Source organism: Cherax quadricarinatus, chromosome 59 (genome assembly GCF_038502225.1).
Source record: "Cherax quadricarinatus isolate ZL_2023a chromosome 59, ASM3850222v1, whole genome shotgun sequence".
Taxonomy (NCBI): Eukaryota; Metazoa; Arthropoda; class Malacostraca; order Decapoda; family Parastacidae; genus Cherax; species Cherax quadricarinatus.
The window spans coordinates 8,488,903-8,512,768 of record NC_091350.1 but is presented as its reverse complement, the minus strand read 5'-3'; the positions used below and the strand labels follow the sequence as shown (position 1 = coordinate 8,512,768).

The 23,866-nt window shown below is 41.4% G+C and overlaps 1 protein-coding gene across 7 annotated transcripts in view; it reads left to right on the top strand.

Annotated features, from left to right (window-relative positions):
* Positions 1 to 23,866, top strand: part of retm (real-time) — a 287,480-nt gene that overhangs the window by 80,126 nt on the left and 183,488 nt on the right. Inside the window, exon 1 of one of the 7 annotated variants that reach the window (XM_070097701.1) lies at positions 8,184 to 8,255. The exons of the other annotated variants lie outside the window; for them this stretch is intronic. Within the exon in view, the coding sequence (XP_069953802.1) occupies positions 8,244 to 8,255 (12 nt within the window). The 5' untranslated portion in view covers positions 8,184 to 8,243. Of the gene's footprint in view, positions 1 to 8,183; positions 8,256 to 23,866 lie in introns of those variants that run through there. 7 annotated transcript variants of the gene reach the window in all.

Here is a 23,866-nt window from a genome sequence, read left to right as displayed (position 1 = left end):
GATTACGACGACGTTTCGGTCGACTTGAAAACTTTACAAAATCACACTTTGTAAATGGTCCAAGTCGGACCAAAACGTCGTCGTGAGCTCCTCTGTCCTATGTGCGGGTCATTTGTGTATAATCTTACTGTAGCCAACTGGCCCAGTGGCTTACGCACTTGGCCAGCTGGCTACATGTGTTTCAATCCCCACCCGTTCCGTGGTTTATGTAAGGTTTCGTCAGCTACGGCAGCTTCAAAGACCGTTCCACCATAACTGGAGTTGATGATTAAGACACATATACAACAGTTGAATATCTTTATTGTTGAAACGTTTCGCCCACATCAGACTTCTTCAGTCAAATACAGAGGCAGCAGGTGTAGTAGTGGAATGAAGATGATGTAATCTGTCTATCAACCTTATAAAAAGAGTATTTGAGGTTTTACCTGGAGGAGGTTTCGGGGGTCAACGCCCCCGCGGCCCGGTCTGAGACCAGGCCTCATGGTGGATCAGGGTCTGATCAACCAGGCTGTTACTGCTGGCCGCACGCAAGCTCCATGGAGCTAAACTCTTCTCCAGGCTGAAGAATTGACCACAAATACTATTTCTCCGAGGTTGATGGACTGATTACATCATCTTTATTTCACTATTACACCCCCTGCCTCGGTATCTGACTGAAGAAACCTACTGTGTAGGTGAAACATTTCAGCAATTAAGATACCCAACTGTTGCACATGTGTCTTAATCTTCAACTTGTCGGTATTTTATACCATTTTCATCCTAACTGGAGTTACTGTAGCCTTGATCCCCTCAAGGAAGGTTCCTTGATGTTGGTGAGGGGCTCTTGATTTAGGGAATTGGATCTGTGCTCCAGTTCCCCGAATTAAGCCTGAATGCCTTCCACATCCCCCCCCCCCCCGGGCGCTGTATAATCCTACGGGTTTAGCACTTCCCCCTTGATTATAATAATACTGTAGCCTTGATGACATGCGACGGTGGTGGGTCTTCCATCGCAGGGAAAGTTTTTACAGTACATTTTTTATTTCTTTGCAATGGTTGCAATGTGTAATTTACGTTTTATAAAATGTCTAGTGCAAAGAAAGCCACTAACATACCTGAACATTTCGGGTGTTAGTAATCATAGAATAACCAGCTGAGTGGACCCCAGGAGCAGTCTCGCTGGTTTATTTAGTAAATTGGTTAGCCTTGTGGCAGGGTTGTGGCGAGAAGCAACGGCTGGATACCCTGTGTGTGTGCAACGATACCATTTGCGGATGCCGTTGTTTTGTATCAAACAGTTAAATAAAATAGTGTACTGCTAAACTATATGATAGATGGTGGGAACACCAACAGTGTCCTGCTACACTATATGGTAGTTACACAGTGGGAACACCAACAGTGTCCTGCTACACTATATGGTAGTTACATGGTGGGAAGACCAACAGTGTCCTGCCACACTATATGGTAGTTACATGGTGGGAACACCAACAGTGTCCTGCTACACTATATGGTAGTTACATGGTGGGAACACCAACAGTGTCCTGCTACACTATATGGTAGTTATATGGTGGGAACACCAACAGTGTCCTGCTACACTATATGGTAGTTACACACTGGGAACACTAACAGTGTCCTGCTACACTATATGGTAGTTACACGGTGGGAACACCAACAGTGTCCTGCTACACTATATGGTAGTTACACAGTGGGAACACCAACAGTGTCCTGCTACAATATATGGTAGTTACACAGTGGGAACACCAACAGTGTCCTGGTACACTATATGGTAGTTACACACTGGGAACACCAACAGTGTCCTGCTACACTATATGGTAGTTACACGGTGGGAACACCAACAGTGTCCTGCTACACTATATGGTAGTTACACAGTGGGAACACCAACAGTGTCCTGCTACACTATATGGTAGTTACATGGTGGGAACACCAACAGTGTCCTGCTACAATATATGGTACTTACACAGTGGGAACACCAACAGTGTCCTGCTACACTATATGGTAGTTACATGGTGGGAACACCAACAATGTCCTGCTACACTATATGGTAGTTACACGGTGGGAACACCAACAGTGTCCTGCTACACTATATGGTAGTTACACAGTGGGAACACCAACAGTGTCCTGCTACACTATATGGTAGTTACACGGTGGGAACACCAACAGTGTCCTGCTACACTATATGGTAGTTACACAGTGGGAACACCAACAGTGTCCTGCTACACTATATGGTAGTTACACAGTGGGAACACCAACAGTGTCCTGCTACAATATATGGTAGTTACACAGTGGGAACACCAACAGTGTCCTGCTACACTATATGGTAGTTACATGGTGGGAACACCAACAGTGTCCTGCTACACTATATGGTAGTTACACAGTGGGAACACCAACAGTGTCCTGCTACAATATATGGTAGTTACACGGTGGGAACACCAACAGTGTCCTGCTACACCGTATGGTGGTTACACAGTGGGAACACCAACAGTGTCCTGCTACACTATATGGTAGTTACACAGTGGGAACACCAACAGTGTCCTGCTACACTATATGGTAGTTACACGGTGGGAACACCAACAGTGTCCTGCTACACCGTATGGTGGTTACACGGTGGGAACACCAACAGTGTCCTGCTACACCGTATGGTGGTTACACGGTGGGAACACCAACAGTGTCCTGCTACACCGTATGGTGGTTACACGGTGGGAACACCAACAGTGTCCTGCTACACTATATGGTAGTTGCATGGTGGGAACACCAACAGTGTCCTGCTACGCTATATGGTAGTTACACGGTGGGAACACCAACAGTGTCCTGCTACACTATATAGTAGTTACACAGTGGGAACACCAACAGTGTCCTGCTACACTATATGGTAGTTACACAGTGGGAACACCAACAGTGTCCTGCTACACTATATGGTAGTTACACAGTGGGAACACCAACAGTGTCCTGCTACACTATATGGTAGTTACACAGTGGGAACACCAACAGTGTCCTGCTACAATATATGGTAGTTACACAGTGGGAACACCAACAGTGTCCTGCTACACTATATGGTAGTTACATGGTGGGAACACCAACAGTGTCCTGCTACGCTATATGGTAGTTACACGGTGGGAACACCAACAGTGTCCTGCTGCACTATATGGTAGTTACACAGTGGGAACACCAACAGTGTCCTGCTACACTATATGGTAGTTACACAGTGGGAACACCAACAGTGTCCTGCTACACTATATGGTAGTTACACAGTGGGAACACCAACAGTGTCCTGCTACACTATATGGTAGTTACATGGTGGGAACACCAACAGTGTCCTGCTACACTATATGGTAGTTACACAGTGGGAACACCAACAGTGTCCTGCTACAATATATGGTAGTTACACAGTGGGAACACCAACAGTGTCCTGCTACACTATATGGTAGTTACATGGTGGGAACACCAACAGTGTCCTGCTACAATATATGGTAGTTACACGGTGGGAACACCAACAGTGTCCTGCTACACTATATGGTAGTTACACAGTGGGAACACCGACAGTGTCCTGCTACACTATATGGTAGTTACATGGTGGTAACACCAACAGTGTCCTGCTACACTATATGGTAGTTACACAGTGGGAACACCAACAGTGTCCTGCTACACTATATGGTAGTTACATGGTGGGAACACCAACAGTGTCCTGCTACACTATATGGTAGTTACACGGTGGGAACACCAACAGTGTCCTGCTACACTATATGGTAGTTACACGGTGGGAACACCAACAGTGTCCTGCTACACAATATGGTAGTTACATGGTGGGAGCACCAACAGTGTCCTGCTACACTATATAGTAGTTACACGGTGGGAACACCAACAGTGTCCTGCTACACTATATGGTAGTTACATGGTGGGAACACCAACAGTGTCCTGCTACACTATATGGTAGTTACACGGTGGGAACACCAACAGTGTCCTGCTACACTATATGGTAGTTACACGGTGGGAACACCAACAGTGTCCTGCTACACTATATGGTAGTTACACAGTGGGAACACCAACAGTGTCCTGCTACACTATATGGTAGTTACACGGTGGGAACACCAACAGTGTCCTGCTACACTATATGGTAGTTACACGGTGGGAACACCAACAGTGTCCTGCTACACTATATGGTAGTTACACGGTGGGAACACCAACAGTGTCCTGCTACACTATATGGTAGTTAAACAGTGGGAACACCAACAGTGTCCTGCTACACTATTTGGTAGTTACACGGTGGGAACACCAACAGTGTCCTGCTACACTATATGGTAGTTACATGGTGGGAACACCAACAGTGTCCTGCTACACTATATGGTAGTTACACGGTGGGAACACCAACAGTGTCCTGCTACACTATATGGTAGTTAAACAGTGGGAACACCAACAGTGTCCTGCTACACTATATGGTAGTTACACGGTGGGAACACCAACAGTGTCCTGCTACACTATTTGGTAGTTACACGGTGGGAATACCAGCACTGTGCTGCTGCAATAATCTTGTGAGGAAGGCATCACACCAGGATGTACTTCATACATCAAGAGATGAAAGGTGTCAGCCTGAGGTGACAGACTTTAGAAGGGTCACGAGGATATTGTCCAACATTTCACTACGTGTTCAGTAGCTACGACAGCATGGTGGTAACCGATGACTGCGTGACGTGGAACCCACCACCTTAGGTTAGGTTAGGTAAGATTTGTCAGGAAACAGGCAAATGTTTTCTGATGCGGGTTTTAGTTATATGATGACCTGCCACTGGAGCTTTTAAAAGGGTCGCCTGACCGAAGCCTTCCGATGACTTACCCCTCCACCCCTTTAAAAAATAGGGTTATAATTATAACCACCTTCATTATTATTGTTGTGTTTATGAGAAAGCACACACCCGTAAGGATTATACAGTGCCTGGGGAAGGGAAGAAAATAAGGTTTTGATCCGGGAAACAGGAGGAGAGTGTAGGCTTAAATATATATATAATATCCTAGCGACATTTATAGACAGACTCCCTGTCCAAGTCACGTGACTCTAGGCTGTGTCAGGGAGGCTGCCTATAAATGTTGCTAGGACATTTGTGAGTAGTCACGAAAGCGCTTGGAATTTCACTACTCTTTCACAGTGGTTGTTTTGCATATATATATATATATATATATATATATATATATATATATTATATATATATATATATATATATATATATATATATTATATATATATATGTCGTGCCGAATATGTAAAACTTGCGATCTTGGCCTAAATAGCAACGCTCATCTTGCCATAAATGACAAGCGAAAATTTGTGCATGCAATAATTTCGCAAAAATCATTCTGAACCTAATGAAAAAATATTTAATTGTGTTTGTTTAGTATTAAATTATTGTAAACTTATTTAAAATGTATTTAGTTGGATTAGGCTAAAATAAGTTGCGCTTGTTTTAATAAGGTTAGGTAAGTTTTCTAAGATTCTTTTGGTGCAAAATTATAAATTTTTACATTAAAATTAATGAAAAAATATATCTTTAAACGTATAAGAGAAAATTTTAGAAAGACTTAATTTTAAATGAGTTCTTGCTAACTGACCAGTTTTACATATTCGGCACGACACACACACACACACACACACACACACACACACACACACACACACACACACACACACACACACACACAAATATATATATATATATATATATATATATATATATATATATATATATATGTTGTTTTACTTTCTGTTATATTTTTGTGAATGTTTGGCCATTGTATTTTGTCGTTAAATAAAACATACTTGAAATATAAGGGGTGGCCGGAGAAAATTCTCAAACAGCTTCAGGGAGAACCTTGAGTTTTCCCTGAAGCAAGTTTATTCTTTTCTCTGAGGATGAGGGTCCCCAGGACAGTTCTAGAGGTGGTACCTCCCTATATATATATATATATATATATATATATATATATATATATATATATATATATATATATATATATATATATATATATATATATATATATATAGGGAGGTACCACGTCTATAACTGGACTGGGGACCCTCATCCTCAGAGAAGACAATTGTCTTCTCTTACCACCCCCTATATTTTATATTCTATGGGAAAATTTATTAATATAATACATTTATAGAAAACACAAACATGAATACAATGGTACAATATGTTAAAGATTATAGATTTCCTCCAGCTCCTCCGAAGCCGGACGCGAGCCAAGTATGCAGCAAGTATTTCTCCTCTGGATGGCCACGCTGAGGCGCTGGAACATGAAACTGGCTGCCCTTGGGTCCCTGGTTGTGTCGATGAGTCTGGAACCCAGTTCTTTAAGAAAACATGTGTCATGTTTTCCCCATGATCCCAAGGTCTCTGATCCCACTGGGACAGATTGATACTGTTGGCTTATGTCCCTGTACATGCTGATCTTGTACTCCTCCCTGTGGTCAGCAGCTCCTCCCTGTCGCCCCACACTGTGATGGATATAGGTGTCAGCCAGTGTGGACACACAGGTATAGTCCCACGCTAAGAGCTTGCCATTCTTCCAAGGATAGATGGTGATCCCGTCGGGGCGGTTTGCTGGGTTGTGGGTATTGTTGGCTGCTAGTGCTCGGGCTGGGCATAGTGCTGGGCATCCGGCTGTAGCAAGGGTTCTCTCTCTCTCTCTCTCTCTCTCTCTCTCTCTCTATATATATATATATATATATATATATATATATATATATATATATATATATATATATATATATATATATATAAAGTGTTGACACTTTTATCAAGAGCCCCTGACTAGCGTCCCTCTGTATTACGTTAATGATGTGCAGTACTGACAAGTTGGTAAATAAGACACATGTACAACACCTGGGTGTCTTTATTATCGGGATGTTGCGTCAACACGACAAACTTCTTCACTCTGATGCATAACTCACTTATATTGGAGATAATACAAGCAGAGAGCTAATTGTAAAGTATTCAGTCCCTTAACTTTGATATGTGTTCAGTCCCTTAACTTTGATAGGTGTTCAGTCCCTTAACTTTGATAGATGTTCAGTCCCTTAACTTTAATAGGTGTTCAGTCCCTTAACTTTAATAGGTGTTCAGTCCCTTAATTTTAATAGGTGTTCAGTCCCTTAACTTTAATAGGTGTTCAGTCCCTTAACTTTAATAGGTGTTCAGTCCCTTAACTTTAATAGGTGTTCAGTCCCTTAACTTTAATAGGTGTTCAGTCCCTTAACTTTAATAGGTGTTCAGTCCCTTAACTTTAATAGGTGTTCAGTCCCTTAACTTTAATAGGTGTTCAGTCCCTTAACTTTAATAGGTGTTCAGTCCCTTAACTTTAATAGGTGTTCAGTCCCTTAACTTTAATAGGTGTTCAGTCCCTTAACTTTGATATGTGCACAGTCCCTTAACTTTGATTGATCTAGAGTAGAGTCATTAGGACGAAGAAGTACAGTCATTGAGGCGGCCTCACAGATGAGCGGTACCTGCTAGTGGAAGTAGGTCACCTACTTCCACTAGCAGGGACTGAACACCTTAAAACTACCACTTCACTTCTTCCACTGTCTCTGGTGTGAAAGTCGCCTTTGTATTTAACTGAAGAAGCCTGTTGTTCAGGCCAAAGGTTTCATCAGTAAAGATAAGTAGGTGTTGCACATACGTCTTGTTCCTCCCACATCTTTCTCAGTTGAAGCAACGTTGCTGCATAGCAACCAACAGAATAATCTACTCTTACATAAACCCAGTTTAAATAAGTATAAAAATACAAATATTTGCCCATATGAAAGTGCAAAGCAAACAGGCGATCTTAACAATGCAGAACAAGCCACGTGGGGATGGAAATCCTTAGCTCAAGATCATTCGCACTCTTCGTGCTCGTCTGAGGAAAGACAAGTGTAAAGCGTCAGGCCATGTCACATTGTTCCTGACGACGCACTAAGAGTGCAGAAGATCTTGAGCTAAGGATTTGCATCCCCAAGTGTCTTGTTCAGTGTGTGTGTGTGTGTGTGTGTATATATATATATATATATATATATATATATATATATATATATATATATATATATATATATATATATATATATATATATATATATATATGAGAAGGTGTTTCTGGGTATCAGTGGCTCATGCCCCGTGTATTTCTCTTACAGGTAAGATGATTGGTATGCTGGGGGCACTGATGTACTTTAGGCAGGCGTGCCTGCTGCCAGGGTCTCTTGGCACTCTCTCATGCCCAAAAGTGTGAGTATATCTGTCCTCCGTTGCAGGTGTTGGGTGAGGGATATTAAGGAACTTTAGTAGGTGCTGAATGAGAGTTGTCAGGAGAGCATCATCAGATGTTATGGTAAATCAAGTCCAACTGTTACAAAATCGAGTGTGTCTTGTTACTTGTAATTCTTTACCATATGCCAGTGTTAGTGTGACTGTATTGAAAATGATATAAAATACCGATAAGTTGATGATTAAGACACAAGTGCAACAGTTGGCTATTTTCATTGTTGAAACGTTTCACCTACACAGTAGACTTCTTTAGTCAGATACAGAGACAGCAGGTGTAGTAGTGGAATGAAGATGATGTAATCAGTCCATCAACCTTGGAGAAAGAATATAGGAGATGGTCAGTCCTCAAATACTATTTCTCCAAGGTTGATGGACTGATTACATCTTCATTTCACTACACCTGCTGCCTCTGTATCTGACTGAAGAAGCCTACTCAATAATAAAGATACCCAACTGCTCTTAATGTGTGTGTGTGTGTGTGTGTGTGTATGTGTGTGTATGTGTGTGTGTGTATGTGTGCGTGTGTGTGTGTGTGTAGGAGAGAGAGAGAGAGAAAACATAAAGAAACTAGAAAGATGAGAAGGTGAGAGAGCCAGCATGACTCATGAGTGACTTTTCCTGCGAGTCTTCTTTTTCCAGTGATATAATATTTAGTCAGCTCAGGGTCTTGTCTCAGGAACTGAAACCTGGTTACAAATCTCTTGACTTTCTCCAGTGTTCTTACGTGTGCCAGAGGTAGCTCCCACGCTGCCAGCACATACATCACTTGCTGTGGGAACAACACCCATGTGTACACTCAGAACATTTATTGCATGCGAAGTTTCGCCACGTGTGGGATTTTTAATCCTAGTATAAAGACGGTTTGTAAAGCTACTTGTGGAGAAACGTTTCCTTCAGTAAATATCTCGAGTGTTCATGTCTCTTATTCTCACAATTTGTCAGTATTAACGTACCTGTACTTGTGCACTTTGACTGTTGCTGTCATATTTAGATTTAGAAAGAATATAGGAAAGCACAGGTTTGGCAGTAGAGTTGTAGATGAGTGCATGAAACTTGCAGGTGGTGTCACTGAAGTGACAACTTTGGGTGATTGTAAAAATAAGTTGGACATGTGAATGAGTACGTGTGAGTGAGTGTGAGATGAACCTGCCTAGCATGGGCGGGCATCATTACAATATTAGTATACAAGATGAAAAATTAAGCACATGCAACACTTGATCTTTGTTTGAAGACAGTTCCAAAAATAGAAAAAACTGGTCACATGTGGCCCCTCAAGGGAGGTTCCTTGACGCTGGTGAGGGGGCAGTTGATCGAGGAATTGGATCTGTGCTCCAGTTCCCCGAATTAAGACTGAATGCCTTCCATCATCCCTCCACAGGTGCTGTATAATCCCTACGGGTTTAGTGCTCCTCCATGATAATAATAATAATAATAATGGTCACAGGTGGCACATTTTCCTTTGACCCTGGGCCAGGCATGTCTGCTGCTTGCCTGGTCAACTAGGCTGTTGCTCTTGGCTGGTCCACATATCCACCATAGCCTGGTTGATCCGGCAGGTGTTAGCTAATAGAAAAAAAGGACTAGGACTAATATTAATAATGATAGTGGCTGATACATCCACTCGTCGCCTGACCTGAATTCTAACTGAGGTTTGCGGCCTAGCATGCGCGGTTAAAAAGGGAAGGTCACGTGATACAGTGATGTACAGAGGGATGCTGCATATAAATGGTATTGACATATATACATTACACAAGTATTGCACCACTGATATTAATGGCATCAGTAGTAATAAACATATTTATAATAATAATCTGGGAATATACACCACAAAAATGACTAATTGTCTTCAGTCTGCTAGTGTGTTTGAAGTCTGTAATTGATACAACACTATTCCTGAGAGAAACATTAAGATTACTCGGTCAGCCACCATCGCAACATCCACTACTATAATGAAAAGTGGCCAATTTCTGCTCAAAAACACTTAATTGGCGTTAAGGGAAGAGAAAAATGTTCCGGCACTCTCTTAAAACTTGCTAATTGATAAACTTTGGTCAGATTCACGGGTCAGAGTTGGTGTAGTTTCGTGTGCACGGAATCTTGAAGTCTGGGAGACAGAAACACGGACATTAAGGTGGAATGTTTGTCCAGTGTAGCAAGAATAGTAATGGTAAACAGTACCTACAGGTGGATGAGTGAGATGCATGTGTAACAGCTGAGTATCTTGATTGTCGTGACGTTTCGCCTGTTCTGCAGGCTTCTTCAGTTGAATACAGAGGTGACGAATATTGTAGACATCAGAAGCAGTGGAGATGTAAAAATGATGTGATCAGTTCCTCAGCCTTGAGAAGTGTTCAGTTATATGGTATCGATCAAAGGCAAATGAATACCGACAACTTGTAGGAGATGGACACTAACATAACAACTTGGGAAACCTGTACTGAAAACGTTACGGCATTTTGATCTTGATCATGTCGAACACATGTATTTGAAGTAATCAAGATCCAAAGAACTAAACGTTTCCAGTAAAGGTGTCCTTAGTGAACGCATTCGTATCCGTATCTCTCAGGTCCATGTCTCCATTTTCACAACAGTTGAGTACTGGAGATTTCTAACATAATTGCAAATCACTCGTTGCCAGGCTGCGACCCACAACAGTCGTCCAACACACGGGTACCTTCAGCTACTACTTGATGACCAAGGGTACCCTCACACCTATATATCACACGTATGTATCAAACGTATATATCAAACGTATATATCACACGCATATATCAAACGTATATATCACACGCATATGTCAAACGTATATATCACACGCATATATAACTTATGGCGTGTCATTGAAGAGCGACCTCTGGGGTGCCAGTCGAACTCAGTGGCCTGAGAGTCTGTGTTGGTATATTTTTTATTCTTTTTATTCAAGGGGGGAGGGCAGACCGCTCAACCCGTATGGGTTGTAGGGAGTCTTGGGAATGTCATATAATGCGGTTCGTTCAGAGGCAAAGATAACTCCGAGTTCTTGGATTAAGAGCTCTTTACCAGCATGCAGGAACCTCCCTTGAAGAGGACGTCGAGGTATAGCTGAAGAATATAGTCAAGTTGTATTAACATTGGTAGAATTATCCACAACGTGGTAGGTAAACGAACACATGTGCAACTAAACATTTTGTTGTGGCAACGTTTCGTTCTGCGGGAGCTTTGCCAAGCCGTTACGACAAAGCTCCTGGAGAGCAAAACATTACCACAATAAAATGTCACATTAGTTGCGCTTGTGTCCTTTTACCCAACAATATAAACAACTGCTTGTAAGTGAACTGGACAACATATTATAGATATTAACCCAGGATAAGTCAAGAGCATCAAGCAGTGTGGTAAATTAGGTCCTCCCCCCGAAACCCTCTCCAGGTATGCTCCAGGTAAAGGTATACACACCGACTATAATTTAATTCTTGTTTTAAGTATTAAAGTACTCTTGACTTGTGGTGAACGGGTTGTGTGTTGCGTTAATGACTCTTCTGTAATGGATAGGTTTGAAACTCAACCAATTAAGAGACTTGCGCCCCCTTCCCTTTCAAGATTTGATCCGGGTAATTTGAGTTTATGAGCTAAATCTGTGTCACATATAGAACGAAAGGAACACGTGAAAGATTTGGGAATAACTGTCAGCTGGCCTCTCAAAGAACATAAGCCAAAGGTCACGATAGACAGGAGAATGACGGGGTGGATATTGAGAACCTTCAAAACAATGGAAATAATACCACTAGTGACAATTTTCAAATCGCTAGTGCTCCCTCATTTCGGAATATTGTTAAGTGTTGACGGCCCCTTTCAAGTCAGGAGAAATATCAGAACCGGAACACTATACGAATAACCTACATTCACCTGTATGGAAAAAAAAGCGCTAATATTTTCGGTCCAAGAAGAAACCCTCCTCAAGCCCTGTAGCACTTTATATACAGGATTAAGTATCGAGAGAGTGGATATTTAGTGTGCTGAGCTGAGACCTAAGAAGTTTGAAATCAATTTTCAAGGAGGGAAGCAGACCTGCTATTAACTTGTGACAGGTGTGTGTGTGTGTAGTAGTAACAGTGTGTATATAATGGTAGTAGTAATGTGTGTAGTGGTAGTATTGGTAGAAGTAGTAGTCGTGTGTTCTTATCTGTTTGTGGTTTCAGGAGTCGATTCACAGCTCCTGGTCCCGCTTCTTCGCTGGTCGCTACTAGGTCCACTCTCTCCCTGCTCCATTAAGCTATGTATAGCTCTTGTCTCTACATCACTCTCCAGATTTTTCCACTTCCTGACAACTCTCTGACTGAAGAAATACTTCCTAACATCCTGTGACTCATCTGAGTCGTCAATTTCTAGTTGTGACCCCTTTGTTACTATGTCCTATCTTGGAAACATCCTGTCCTTAATCACCTTGTTAATTCTTCTCAGTATTTTATATGTCATTATCATGTCTCCCCTATCCTTCTTATCCTCCAGTGTCGTCAGGTTGATTTCCCTTAACCTCTCCTCGTAGAACTTACCCCCTTAGCTCCGGGACTAGTCTTACTGCAAACCTTTGCATTTTCTCCAGGTGTGAGTTTCATACTGGTGCTGCATACTCCAATATGGGCCTAACATACACGGTGTTCAGAGTCTTGAATGATTCCTTACTGAGGTGCCGAAACGCTGCTATTCTTAGGTTTGCTAGGCGCCCATATGTCGCAGCAGTTATTTGGTTGATGTGCGTCTCAGATGTGCTCGGTATTATGCTCATCCCAAGGTCCTTTTCCTTGAGTGAGGTTTGCAGTCTTTTGGCCCCCTAGCCTGTACTTTGTCTGCAGTCTTCTTGGACCTTCCCCAATCTTTGTGTGTGTGTGTGTGTGTGTGTGTGTGTGTGTGTGTGTGTGTGTGAAGGCTTGAAGTTCTGGTTTAGTCTGGAGACGAGAGTCACCAGGTTTTTTGCCACATACGAATATTGAGTTCTGTCCAGAGTAGTGTAACAGACACGTAGCAGAATCCAGCTGTTTGGACTGTTTCGCTCTGCCTAGACCTTTATTACGTCGTAAAAGTGATTAAGCTCATCACAGAGCGAAAAGTTGTCCAGATGACAGCTTGTTCGGCATTTTTTTTCCTTCAGTTTTTGTTACTTCTCTCTCTTGTTACTGCTTGTAATAAAGCCGTAATGTGCAGTATTTACTAGCTGTGTATATTCAATGAAAGATGCATTTGTGAGAGGGGTATATATCTGTGAATATACACTGAAAGGTGTATATTTGTGTATATACATCGAGAGGTGTATATCTAAATATTCACTGAAAAGTGTATATCTGTGTACATACATCGAGGGGTGTATGTCTGAATATACACTGAAAAGTGTATATATGTGTATATACATCGAGAGGTGCATATCTAAATATACACTGAAAATTGTATATCTGTGTATATACATTGAGGGCTGTTTGTCTCTGAATATACACTGAAAAGTGTGTATCTGTATATACATCGGGAGGTGTATATCTGTGTATATACTCGGAATTTACTTTAATCCCATATTTAGTTACTAAAGTACTCAAGACTGGTAGTCTACAGATAACATACATTCTTGTATGACGCCTTGAAGTTGACAGACAGTAACCCCTCATAGACCAGCCGGTCCAGTTCCTTGGAGTAAGATCCCCTTACTAACATTAAGGCAACAATATTCCCCCCCACCGTTCCTTTGAAGGGGTGTAAATAACCGGTCATAACCGTGAAGTGTCCTGTGACTCGACCCCTGCAACCATTATAGTACACACACACAAACGCGCGCGCGCGCACTCAGAGCAGATCAGACAACATTTCGCTCAGCGAAATGTGTAGATTTAACGTAGCTCTGCTGTAGGTGACCTTGGCTTGCCACTATCGCCAGCACAGTAGTCGAGGCTCCTCCGCCTCCCTCCCGGGTCTGGTAACACTTGTGTTACCACAATCGTATGATGACTAAAAAAATAGTAATAGTATTAATAATGTTTAAGTGACAACGCTACATTAATTATTAATATTATGATTATTTTATTTATTATTATTATTATTATTATTATTATTATTATTATTATTATTATTATTATGATTATTTTATTTATTATTATTATTATTTATTATTATTATTATTATTATTATTATTATTATTATTATTTATTATTATTATTATTATTATTATTATTATTATTATTATTATTATTATTATTACAAACGACAGAGTTATTCTGTCCTTATTCAGTGTTCAGGTTTCCACTTTAATTTTCAGTGGTCTGTAGTGTTTACTGCCTCTTCTGGGATCCCAGTCTCGTATTTTTACCACTGTTAAGAAATACTTGATTGTGTTATTTCGTAACAGCTTTATTTTCCCTCTTTGAAATTGTGTCCTCTTGTTCCATCTGTTGATTGTGTATTAACTTAGTTGCTAGCTAGATTTCTGTGTTGATGTTTTAGCCTAGTTAAGTGCTAGTTAGATTTCCATGTTGATGTAGCCTAGTTAAGTGCTAGTTAGATTTCCATGTTGATGTAGCCTAGTTAAGTGCTAGTTAGATTTCCATGTTGATGTTTTAGCCTAGTTAAGTGCTAGTTAGATTTCCATGTTGATGTTGTAGCCTAGTTAGGTGCTAACTAGCTTTCCATGTTGATGTTGTAGCCTAGTTAGGTGCTAACTAGTTTTCCATGTTGATGCATTTACTGAGCTAGCTAGCTACAGTTATGCCGCACTGGTGTGGAGCCCCAGCTCCGCTGTATCTCGTTCTCTCTCTCTCTCTCGCTCTTGCTCTTTCTCACCTTGAAGAACGCCGTGTGATTAGGACACTCTTCAAGCACTGAGAAGACACATGATTTGAAAAGTACCACCATAGCGTTGCTCTCCTTATTTTGAAAGTTCTTATAATTCACCCACTCATTTCCCTGTCATTTTGCCATATTGTAGTTTCTAAATGAGGGATCCCAGACCAGCTTCTAGATCAGGTACGGTAGAGAATGCAAGGTCAGAAACATGTCAAAGGAGCCAGTAGTCTCTCCAGTATGTATTCATCTCTGGAAAAAAGTAAACACAAATGCTGTATAATGTCATTCGCTATTGACTGCGTTTCTCCCACACAGTGGGATTCATCAAGTCACAGATTTGTTTTTTTGACTTGATAAAGCCCACTGTGTGGGCGAAACGTAATAAAGGATCGCATTATACTGCATTTGTGTCTATTTTTCCATCGTGTCAGTATTTTATGCCATTTATCTCCACGTATTCATCTAAGCGAGTACAGCTTAGTGAGTACAACTTAACATGCCTTGGTGAGTACATACCGCCCGGGCTTACATGCCCTCTATAAATATCAGCATGACAAGTGACTATAACTGTTGAGGCAAGTGAGTGCGGGCAACAAGCCACACTAAACCCGCTGTAACATGAGTGACCTGGAATTTAGCGGACACCTGTGTGTTCTAGTCAACTGGGATTCATGGAGAGAGAGAGAGAGAGAGAGAGAGAGAGAGAGAGAGAGAGAGAGAGAGAGAGAGAGAGAGAGAGAGAGAGAGAGAGAGAGCTGATATAGGTAACATCTCTTAGCTTGTCAATAAAGTTAGAAGCCCTAAACAAACACACACACACAAAACTACTACACAAGAAACAGGCTAAATCTCTATCGGCAAGTGCCTTTGACAACTAGTAGGTAATTGCTGCTACACACACACACACACACACACACACACACACACACACCTGACGACACTGAAGGACAGGAGAGATAGGGGGGACATGATAACGACATATAAAATACTGAGAGGAATTGACAAGGTGGACAAAGACAGGATGTTCCAGAGATGGGACACAGCAACAAGGGGACACAGTTGGAAGTTGAAAACACAGATGAATCACAGGGATGTTAGAAAGTATTTCTTCAGCCACAGAATAGTCAGGAAGTGGAATAGTTTGGGAAGCGATGTAGTTGAGGCAGGATCCATACATAGCTTTAAGTAGAGGTATGATAAATTTAGCTCACGGTTCAGGGAGAGTGATCTAGTAGCGACCAGTGAAGAGGCGGGGCCAGGAGCTAGGACTCGACCCCTGCAACCTCAACTAGGTGTGTACAACTAGATGAGTACACACACTCACACACACGTCAAGAAATTAGAGAAAGTGCAAAGGTTTGCAACAAGGCTAGTTCCGGAGCTCAGGGGTATGTCCTACGAAGAAAGGTTGAGGGAAATCGGACTGACGACATTGGAGGACAGGCGGGTCAGGGGAGACATGATAACGACATACAAAATACTGCGTGGAACAGATAAGGTAGACAGAGACAGGTTGTTCCAGAGAGGGGACACAGAAACAAGGGGTCACAATTGGAAGCTGAAGACTCAGACGAGTCAGAGGGACGTTAGGAAGTATTTCTTCAGCCATAGAGTCGTCAGGAAGTGGAATAGCCTAACAAGTGAAGTAGTGGAGGCAGGAACCATACACAGCTTTAAGACGAGGTATGATATAGTTCTGGAAGCAGAGAGAGGACCTAGTAACGATCAGTGAAGAGGCGGGGCCAGGAGCTGAGTATCGACCCCTGCAACCACAATTAGTTGAGTACAATTAGGCGAGTACACGTGTGTACACTTTTTACCAGTAGATGTAGACTTACAACACTAGTACTGTGTGTTGATGTAGACATACAACACTAGTACTGTGTTGATGTAGACATACAACACTAGTACTGTGTGTTGATGTAGACATACAACACTAGTACTGTGTTGATGTAGACTTACAACACTAGTACTGTGTGTTGATGTAGACATACAACACTAGTACTGTGTTGATGTAGACTTACAACACTAGTACTGTGTTGATGTAGACATACAACACTAGTACTGTGTTGATGTAGACTTACAACACTAGTACTGTGTGTTGATGTAGACTTACAACACTAGTACTGTGTTGAAGTAGACATACAACACTAGTACTGTGTTGATGTAGACATACAACACTAGTACTGTGTTGATGTAGACATACAACACTAGTACTGTGTTGATGTAGACATACAACACTAGTACTGTATTGATGTAGACATACAACACTATTATTGTGTTGTAGACATACAACACTAGTACTGTGTTGATGTAGACATACAACACTAGTACTGTGTTGATGTAGACATAAAACACTAGTATTGTGTTGATGAAGACATACAACACTAGTACTGTGTTGATGTAGACATACAACACTAGTACTGTGTTGATGTAGACTTACAACACTAGTACTGTGTTGATGTAGACATACAACACTAGTATTGTGTTGATGTAGACATACAACACTAGTACTGTGTTGATGTAGACATACAACACTAGTACTGTGTTGATGTAGACATACAACACTAGTACTGTGTGCGGGTATAACGGTGTGCTGGTGTTGTAAAACGTTACAATGTTGTCTTGGTGATGGGCAAGACGGTCAGTGATGATGTCGTCTTCAGTCGACGTAACACAGAGCTGGTGTGATGTAATGCCCAGCTGATGTTTATTGTGGTGCTGAAGACTGTTGTTGTTGTCTTGAAGACGATAGAGCTCATCCCTTACCAGTACTGCTTCTAAAATAAGTCTTAATATGCATCAAGAAGAGAAGAAAAAAAGCTGCTACGTCTTCATTTTATTCGGTTCGTTAACCCAAAGAATTAGGCTTATTTTCTTTGGGATCTTCTGATCCTCTTCCCAATAATAATAATAATAATAATAATAATAATAAATTTTATTTCAGCATGGTACAATGTTTGTACAGAGATGAGCGACATTTAATTGTGCACCCACAACAGTGGGCTAACACCCAGGTACCTAGTTACTACTAGGTGAACAGGGGCAACAGGTACCTGTTATTGTACTTAGTGTTTAGAGTACGTGAAAGACATTGGAGTAACAAAGGGAGAGTGCACGGACACACTTCACCAGCGAGTTCAACTCAAGGGTATAAGTGGCAAGTCATCACCCCCAATAACAGGATACCCTGGGCACGTACCCACCCATGACGTCACCCCCTGGCACTACCTGGAAACCCTACCCTAAGGGATTGCCACACATTCCCGGGAAATACTTTCTACTACACAAATTAGCTGTAATGAGGATGTTACAGATGCTGGTACAGACTGCTGTTTTGTTGCTCCTGTAACATTGGATTTAATTGGGTTATTATAGATTAATTTACACACAAGTTACTTTATAAAACAATTATAAAATTTAACCGCTGAAATGAAGCCGAATAAAATCTTATAGACAGTGATAAATTATAAGAATTGAAATTAGGAGAATCAGAGTCAAATAAGGTAGCATTGTTTATTTACATTAAGATCCCCTTTGTATTATATATATATATATATATATATATATATATATATATATATATATATATCATTATATGTTTGTTCCCATAGGCTCAGAGACCCTTGGCTCATGGGGAAAGAGTGCATCTAATTTCCTTAAGGAGTTGGGAAAAAGACTCATCAGGGTAACTAGGGATCCCAGGGCAGCTAGTTTTCTGTTCCAGCGGCTCAGTGCGGCTGTTCAAAGGGGTAATGCATGCTGCATTTTGGGCACACGCCCCAGCTCTGAGGAGCTGGATGAGATTTTCGCCTTATAATCGGTGATACACACGTAACAACATGTACCGTATATGCCACCTTTATATCAACAATGTATCTCTTAAATCTTCTGTGCCATATTATGTAATAAAATATTCCTATTGGTAAAAAAAAAAAAAAAAATAGTTCAAAAGATGGGGTGGTAGGGGAAGTGGAATATTCAAATGGCTTCAGGAAGAAATCCAAATATTCTTCCTTGAAGCCTTTTTATCCACTTCTCCGAGGCTATGGGTCCCACAATTTACACCAGAGGTGGACCCCATCATATTATATATATATATATATATATATATATATATATATATATATATATATGTCGTGCCGAATGGGCAGAACTTCCGATCTTGGCTTAAATAGCAACGTTCATCTTGCCATATAGGACAAGTGAAAATTTGTGTATGCAATAATTTCGCCAAAATCATTCTGAACCTAACGAAAAAAATATATTTCACTGTGTTTGTTTAGTATTAAATTATTGTAAGCAAATCTAAAATATATTTAGTTGGGTTAGGCTAAAATAAATTGTTCTTGTTATAATAAGGTTAGGTAAGTTTTCTAATATTCTTTTGGTGCAAAATTATAAATTTTTACATCAACACTAATGAAAAAATATATCTTTAAACTTATAAGAGAAAATTTTAGAAAGGACTTAATTTTAAATGAGTTCTTGCTAATTGACCAGTTTTACATATTCGGCACGACATATATATATATATATATATATATATATATATATATATATATATATATATATATATATATATATATATATGCCATAAGATCACAGTAAACAGGTGATTTTAAAATATGCAAAACAACCACTGTGAAAGAGAAGTGAAATTCCAAGCGCTTTCGTGACTACTCACATTGTCAAGGAACTATGACAAATAATAAACCTTATTTCTTGGGTAGAATATTTTGTTGGTGGGATGTCGTGAGGACCTGTCTAGTTGGACCAGCGGACCTACTGCAGTGTTCCTCTTTTCTTATGAGTCCGGTATTGTCGCGCTTCAGGTGTTTCTTTGTTGTGGGGGTTGACTGTGAGGTGTACTCTTAGCCCTTTAATTGCCTTCCTTTGATGTATTACTTTCATAGTTCCTTGACAATGTGAGTAGTCACGAAAGCGCTTGGAATTTCACTACTCTTTCACAGTGGTTGTTTTGCATATATATATATATACAGTGGACCCCCGGTTAACGATATTTTTTCATTCCAGAAGTATGTTCAGGTGCCAGTACTGACCGAATTTGTTCCCATAAGGAATATTGTGAAGTAGATTAGTCCATTTCAGACCCCCAAACATACACGTACAAACGCACTTACATAAATACACTTACATAATTGGTCGCATTGGGAGGTGATCGTTATGCGGGGGTCCACTGTATATATATTTATATATATATATATATATATATGTATATATATATATATATATATATATATATATATATATATATATATATATAACTATTTTTTTTTACCAATAGGAATATTTTATTACATAATATGGCACAGAAGATTTAAGAGATACATTGTTAATATAAAGGTGGCATATACGGTACATGTTGTTACGTGTGTATCACCGATTATAAGGCGAAAATCTCATCCAGCTCCTCAGAGCTGGGGCGTGTGCCCAAAATGCAGCAGGCATTACCCCTTTGAACAGCCGCACTGAGCCGCTGGAACAGAAAACTAGCTGCCCTGGGATCCCTAGTTACCCTGATGAGTCTTTTTCCCAGCTCCTTAAGGAAATTAGATGCACTCTTTCCCCATGAGCCAAGGGTCTCTGAGCCTATGGGAACAAACATATAATGATGGGCAAGTTCTCCATATTTTCTAGACTTTTGGGACTCCCTGAAGCTGGCAGCTGCCCCTCCTTCCTCCCTGGTGTATTGGAGATAGGTATCAGCCAAGGTAGATGCACATGTATAGTCCCACACCACCTGCTTCCCATCTGTCCAGGCTTGAAGGGTGATACCATCTGGACGCTTCTGGCTGCCATCAGATCTGCATAGTTGGGGTGGCTCCCTTACTGCTGGGCATCCAGCTGTTGTGAGGCTCCTCTTGATAATGTTATTAACCTCCTCATGTCTTGCAATCTTTCCCTCTGATTTACGGCACACAAGACCATGGTACCCGAATCGGTCTGCTGCTTCACTGCCACAAATACACCTGTGTTCGGCGAGAATTGTGGTTGCAGGGGTCGAGACTCAGCTCCTGGCCCTGCTTCTGCACTGATCGCTACTAGATCCTCTCTCCCTGCTCCATTAGGTTTATCATACCTCGTCTTAAAGCTATGTATGGTTCCTGCCTCCACTACATCACTTGCCAGACTATTCCACTTCCTGACAACTCTGTGACTGAAGAAATACTTCCTAACATCCCTTTGACTCATAGGACTCTACAACTTCCAATTGTAACCCCTTGTTTCTCTGTCCCCTCTCTGGAACATTCTGTGTGTGTGTGTGTGTGTGTGTGTGTGTGTGTGTGTGTGTGTGTGTGTGTGTGAGTGTGAGTGTATGTATGTATGTGTGTGTGTGTGTGTGAGTGTATGTATGTGTGTGTGTGTGAGTGTATGTGAGTGTTAGTTACCATTTTGTCCTAGGCACATGTCGATTAGACACTAGGCCTGTAGTATATGTGTGTGTGTGTGTGTGTGTGTACACTCACCTATTTGTACTCACCTATTTGTGGTTGCAGAGGTCGAGTCTTAGCTCCTGGCCCCGCCTCTTCACCGGTTGCTACTGGGCCCTCTCTCTCCCCGCTCCATGAGCTTTATCAAACCTCTTCTTAAAACTGTGTATGGTTCCTGCCTCCACTACGTCATTTTCTAGGCTATTCCACTGCCTTACAACTCTATGACTGAAGAAATACTTTCTAATATCTCTCTGACTCATTTGTGTCTTCAACTTCCAATTGTGGCCTCTCGTTTCTGTGTCCCCTCCCTGGAACATCCTGTCTTTGTCCACCTTGTCTATTCCACGCAGTATTTTATATGTCGTTATCATGTCTCCCCTGACCCTCCTGTCCTCCAGTGTCGTCAGGCCGATTTCCCTTAATCTTTCTTCATAGGACATTCCCCTTAGCTCTGGAACTAACCTTTTGGCAAACCTTTGTACTTTCTCTAGTTTCTTGACGTGCTTTATCAAGTGCGGGTTCCAAACAGGTGCTGCATACTCCAGTATGGGCCTGACATACACGGTGTACAGTGTCTTGAACGATTCCTTACTAAGGTATCGGAATGCTGTTCTCAGGTTTGCCAGGCGTCCATATGCTGCAGCAGTTTTCTGATTGATGTGTGCTTCTGGAGACATGCTCGGTGTTATACTCACCCCAAGATCTTTCTCCTTGAGTGAGGTTTGCAGTCTTTGGCCACCTAGCCTATACTCTGTCTGTGGTCTTCTGTGCCCTTCCCCTTTCTTCATGACTTTGCATTTGGCAGGATTAAATTCGAGAAGCCATTTGCTGGACCAGGTGTCCAGTCTGTCCAGGTCTCTTTGAAGTCCTGCCTGGTCCTCATCAGATTTAATTCTCCTCATTAACTTCACATCATCTGCAAACAGGGACACTTCTGAGTCTAACCCTTCCATCATGTCGTTCACATATACCAAAAATAGCACTGGTCCTAGGACCGACCCCTGTGGGACCCCGCTCGTCACAGGTGCCCACTGTGATACATCATTACGTACCATGACTCGTTGTTGCCTCCCTGTCAGGTATTCTCTGATCCATTGCAGTGCCCTTCCTGTTATATGCGCCTGATGCTCTAGCTTCTGCACTAATCTCTTGTGAGGAACTGTGTCAAAGGCCTTCTTGCAGTCCAAGAAGATGCAATCAACCCACCCCTCTCTCTCGTGTCTTACTTCTGTTATTTTATCATAAAACTCCAGAAGGTTTGTGACACAGGATTTGCCTTCCGTGAATCCGTGCTGGTTGGCATTTATACTCTTGTTCCGTTACAGGTGCTCCACCACTCTCCTCCTGATAATCTTCTCCATAATTTTGCATACTATACACGTCAATGACACAGGTCTATAGTTTAGTGCCTCTTTTCTGTCTCCTTTTTTAAAAATGGGAACTACATTTGCCGTCTTCCATACCTCAGGTAGTTGCCCGGTTTCCAGGGACGTGTTGAAGATTGTGGTTAGTGGCACGCACAACATATCTGCTCCCTCTCTAAGGACCCACGGGGAAATGTCCGGTCCCATTGCCTTTGAGGTATCGATGTCCCTTAGCAGTTTCCTCACCTCCTCCTCATCTGTATGTATGTCGTCCAACACTTGTTGGTGTATTCCTTGCTGGTGTCCCCATCTGGTCTGTCCCCCCAGAGTCCCCTCCCTGGAACATCCTATCTCTGTCCACCTTATCTATTCCACGCAGTATCTTGTATGTCGTTATCATGTCTCCCCTGACCCTTCTGTCCTCCAGTGTCGTCAGTCCGATTTCCCTCAACCTTTCCTTGTACGACATTCCCCTGAGCTCTGGGACTAGCCTTGTTGGAAACCTTTGTACTTTCTCTAACTTCTTGACGTGCTTGACCAGGTGTGGGTTCCAGACTGGTGCTGTATACTCCAGTATGGGCCTAACATGCACAGTGTACAGTGTCTTGAACGATTCCTTATTAAGGTATCGGAACGCTATTTTCAGGTTTGCCAGGCGCCCGTATGCTGTGTGTGTATGTGTATGTGTATGTGTGTGTGTGTGTGTGTGTGTGTGTGTGTGTGTGTGTGTGTGTGTGTGTGTGTGTGTGTGTGTGTGTGTGTGTGTGTGTGTGTGTGTGTGTGTGTGTCTATCGAATATGTAAAACTGGTCAATTAGCAAGAACTCGTTTAAAATTAAGTTTTTTCTAAAATTTTCTCTTATTCGTTTAAATATGTATTTTTTTCAGTTATGTTAATGTAAAAAAATAATAATTTTGTACCGAAAGAACCTTAGAAAACTTACCTGACCTTA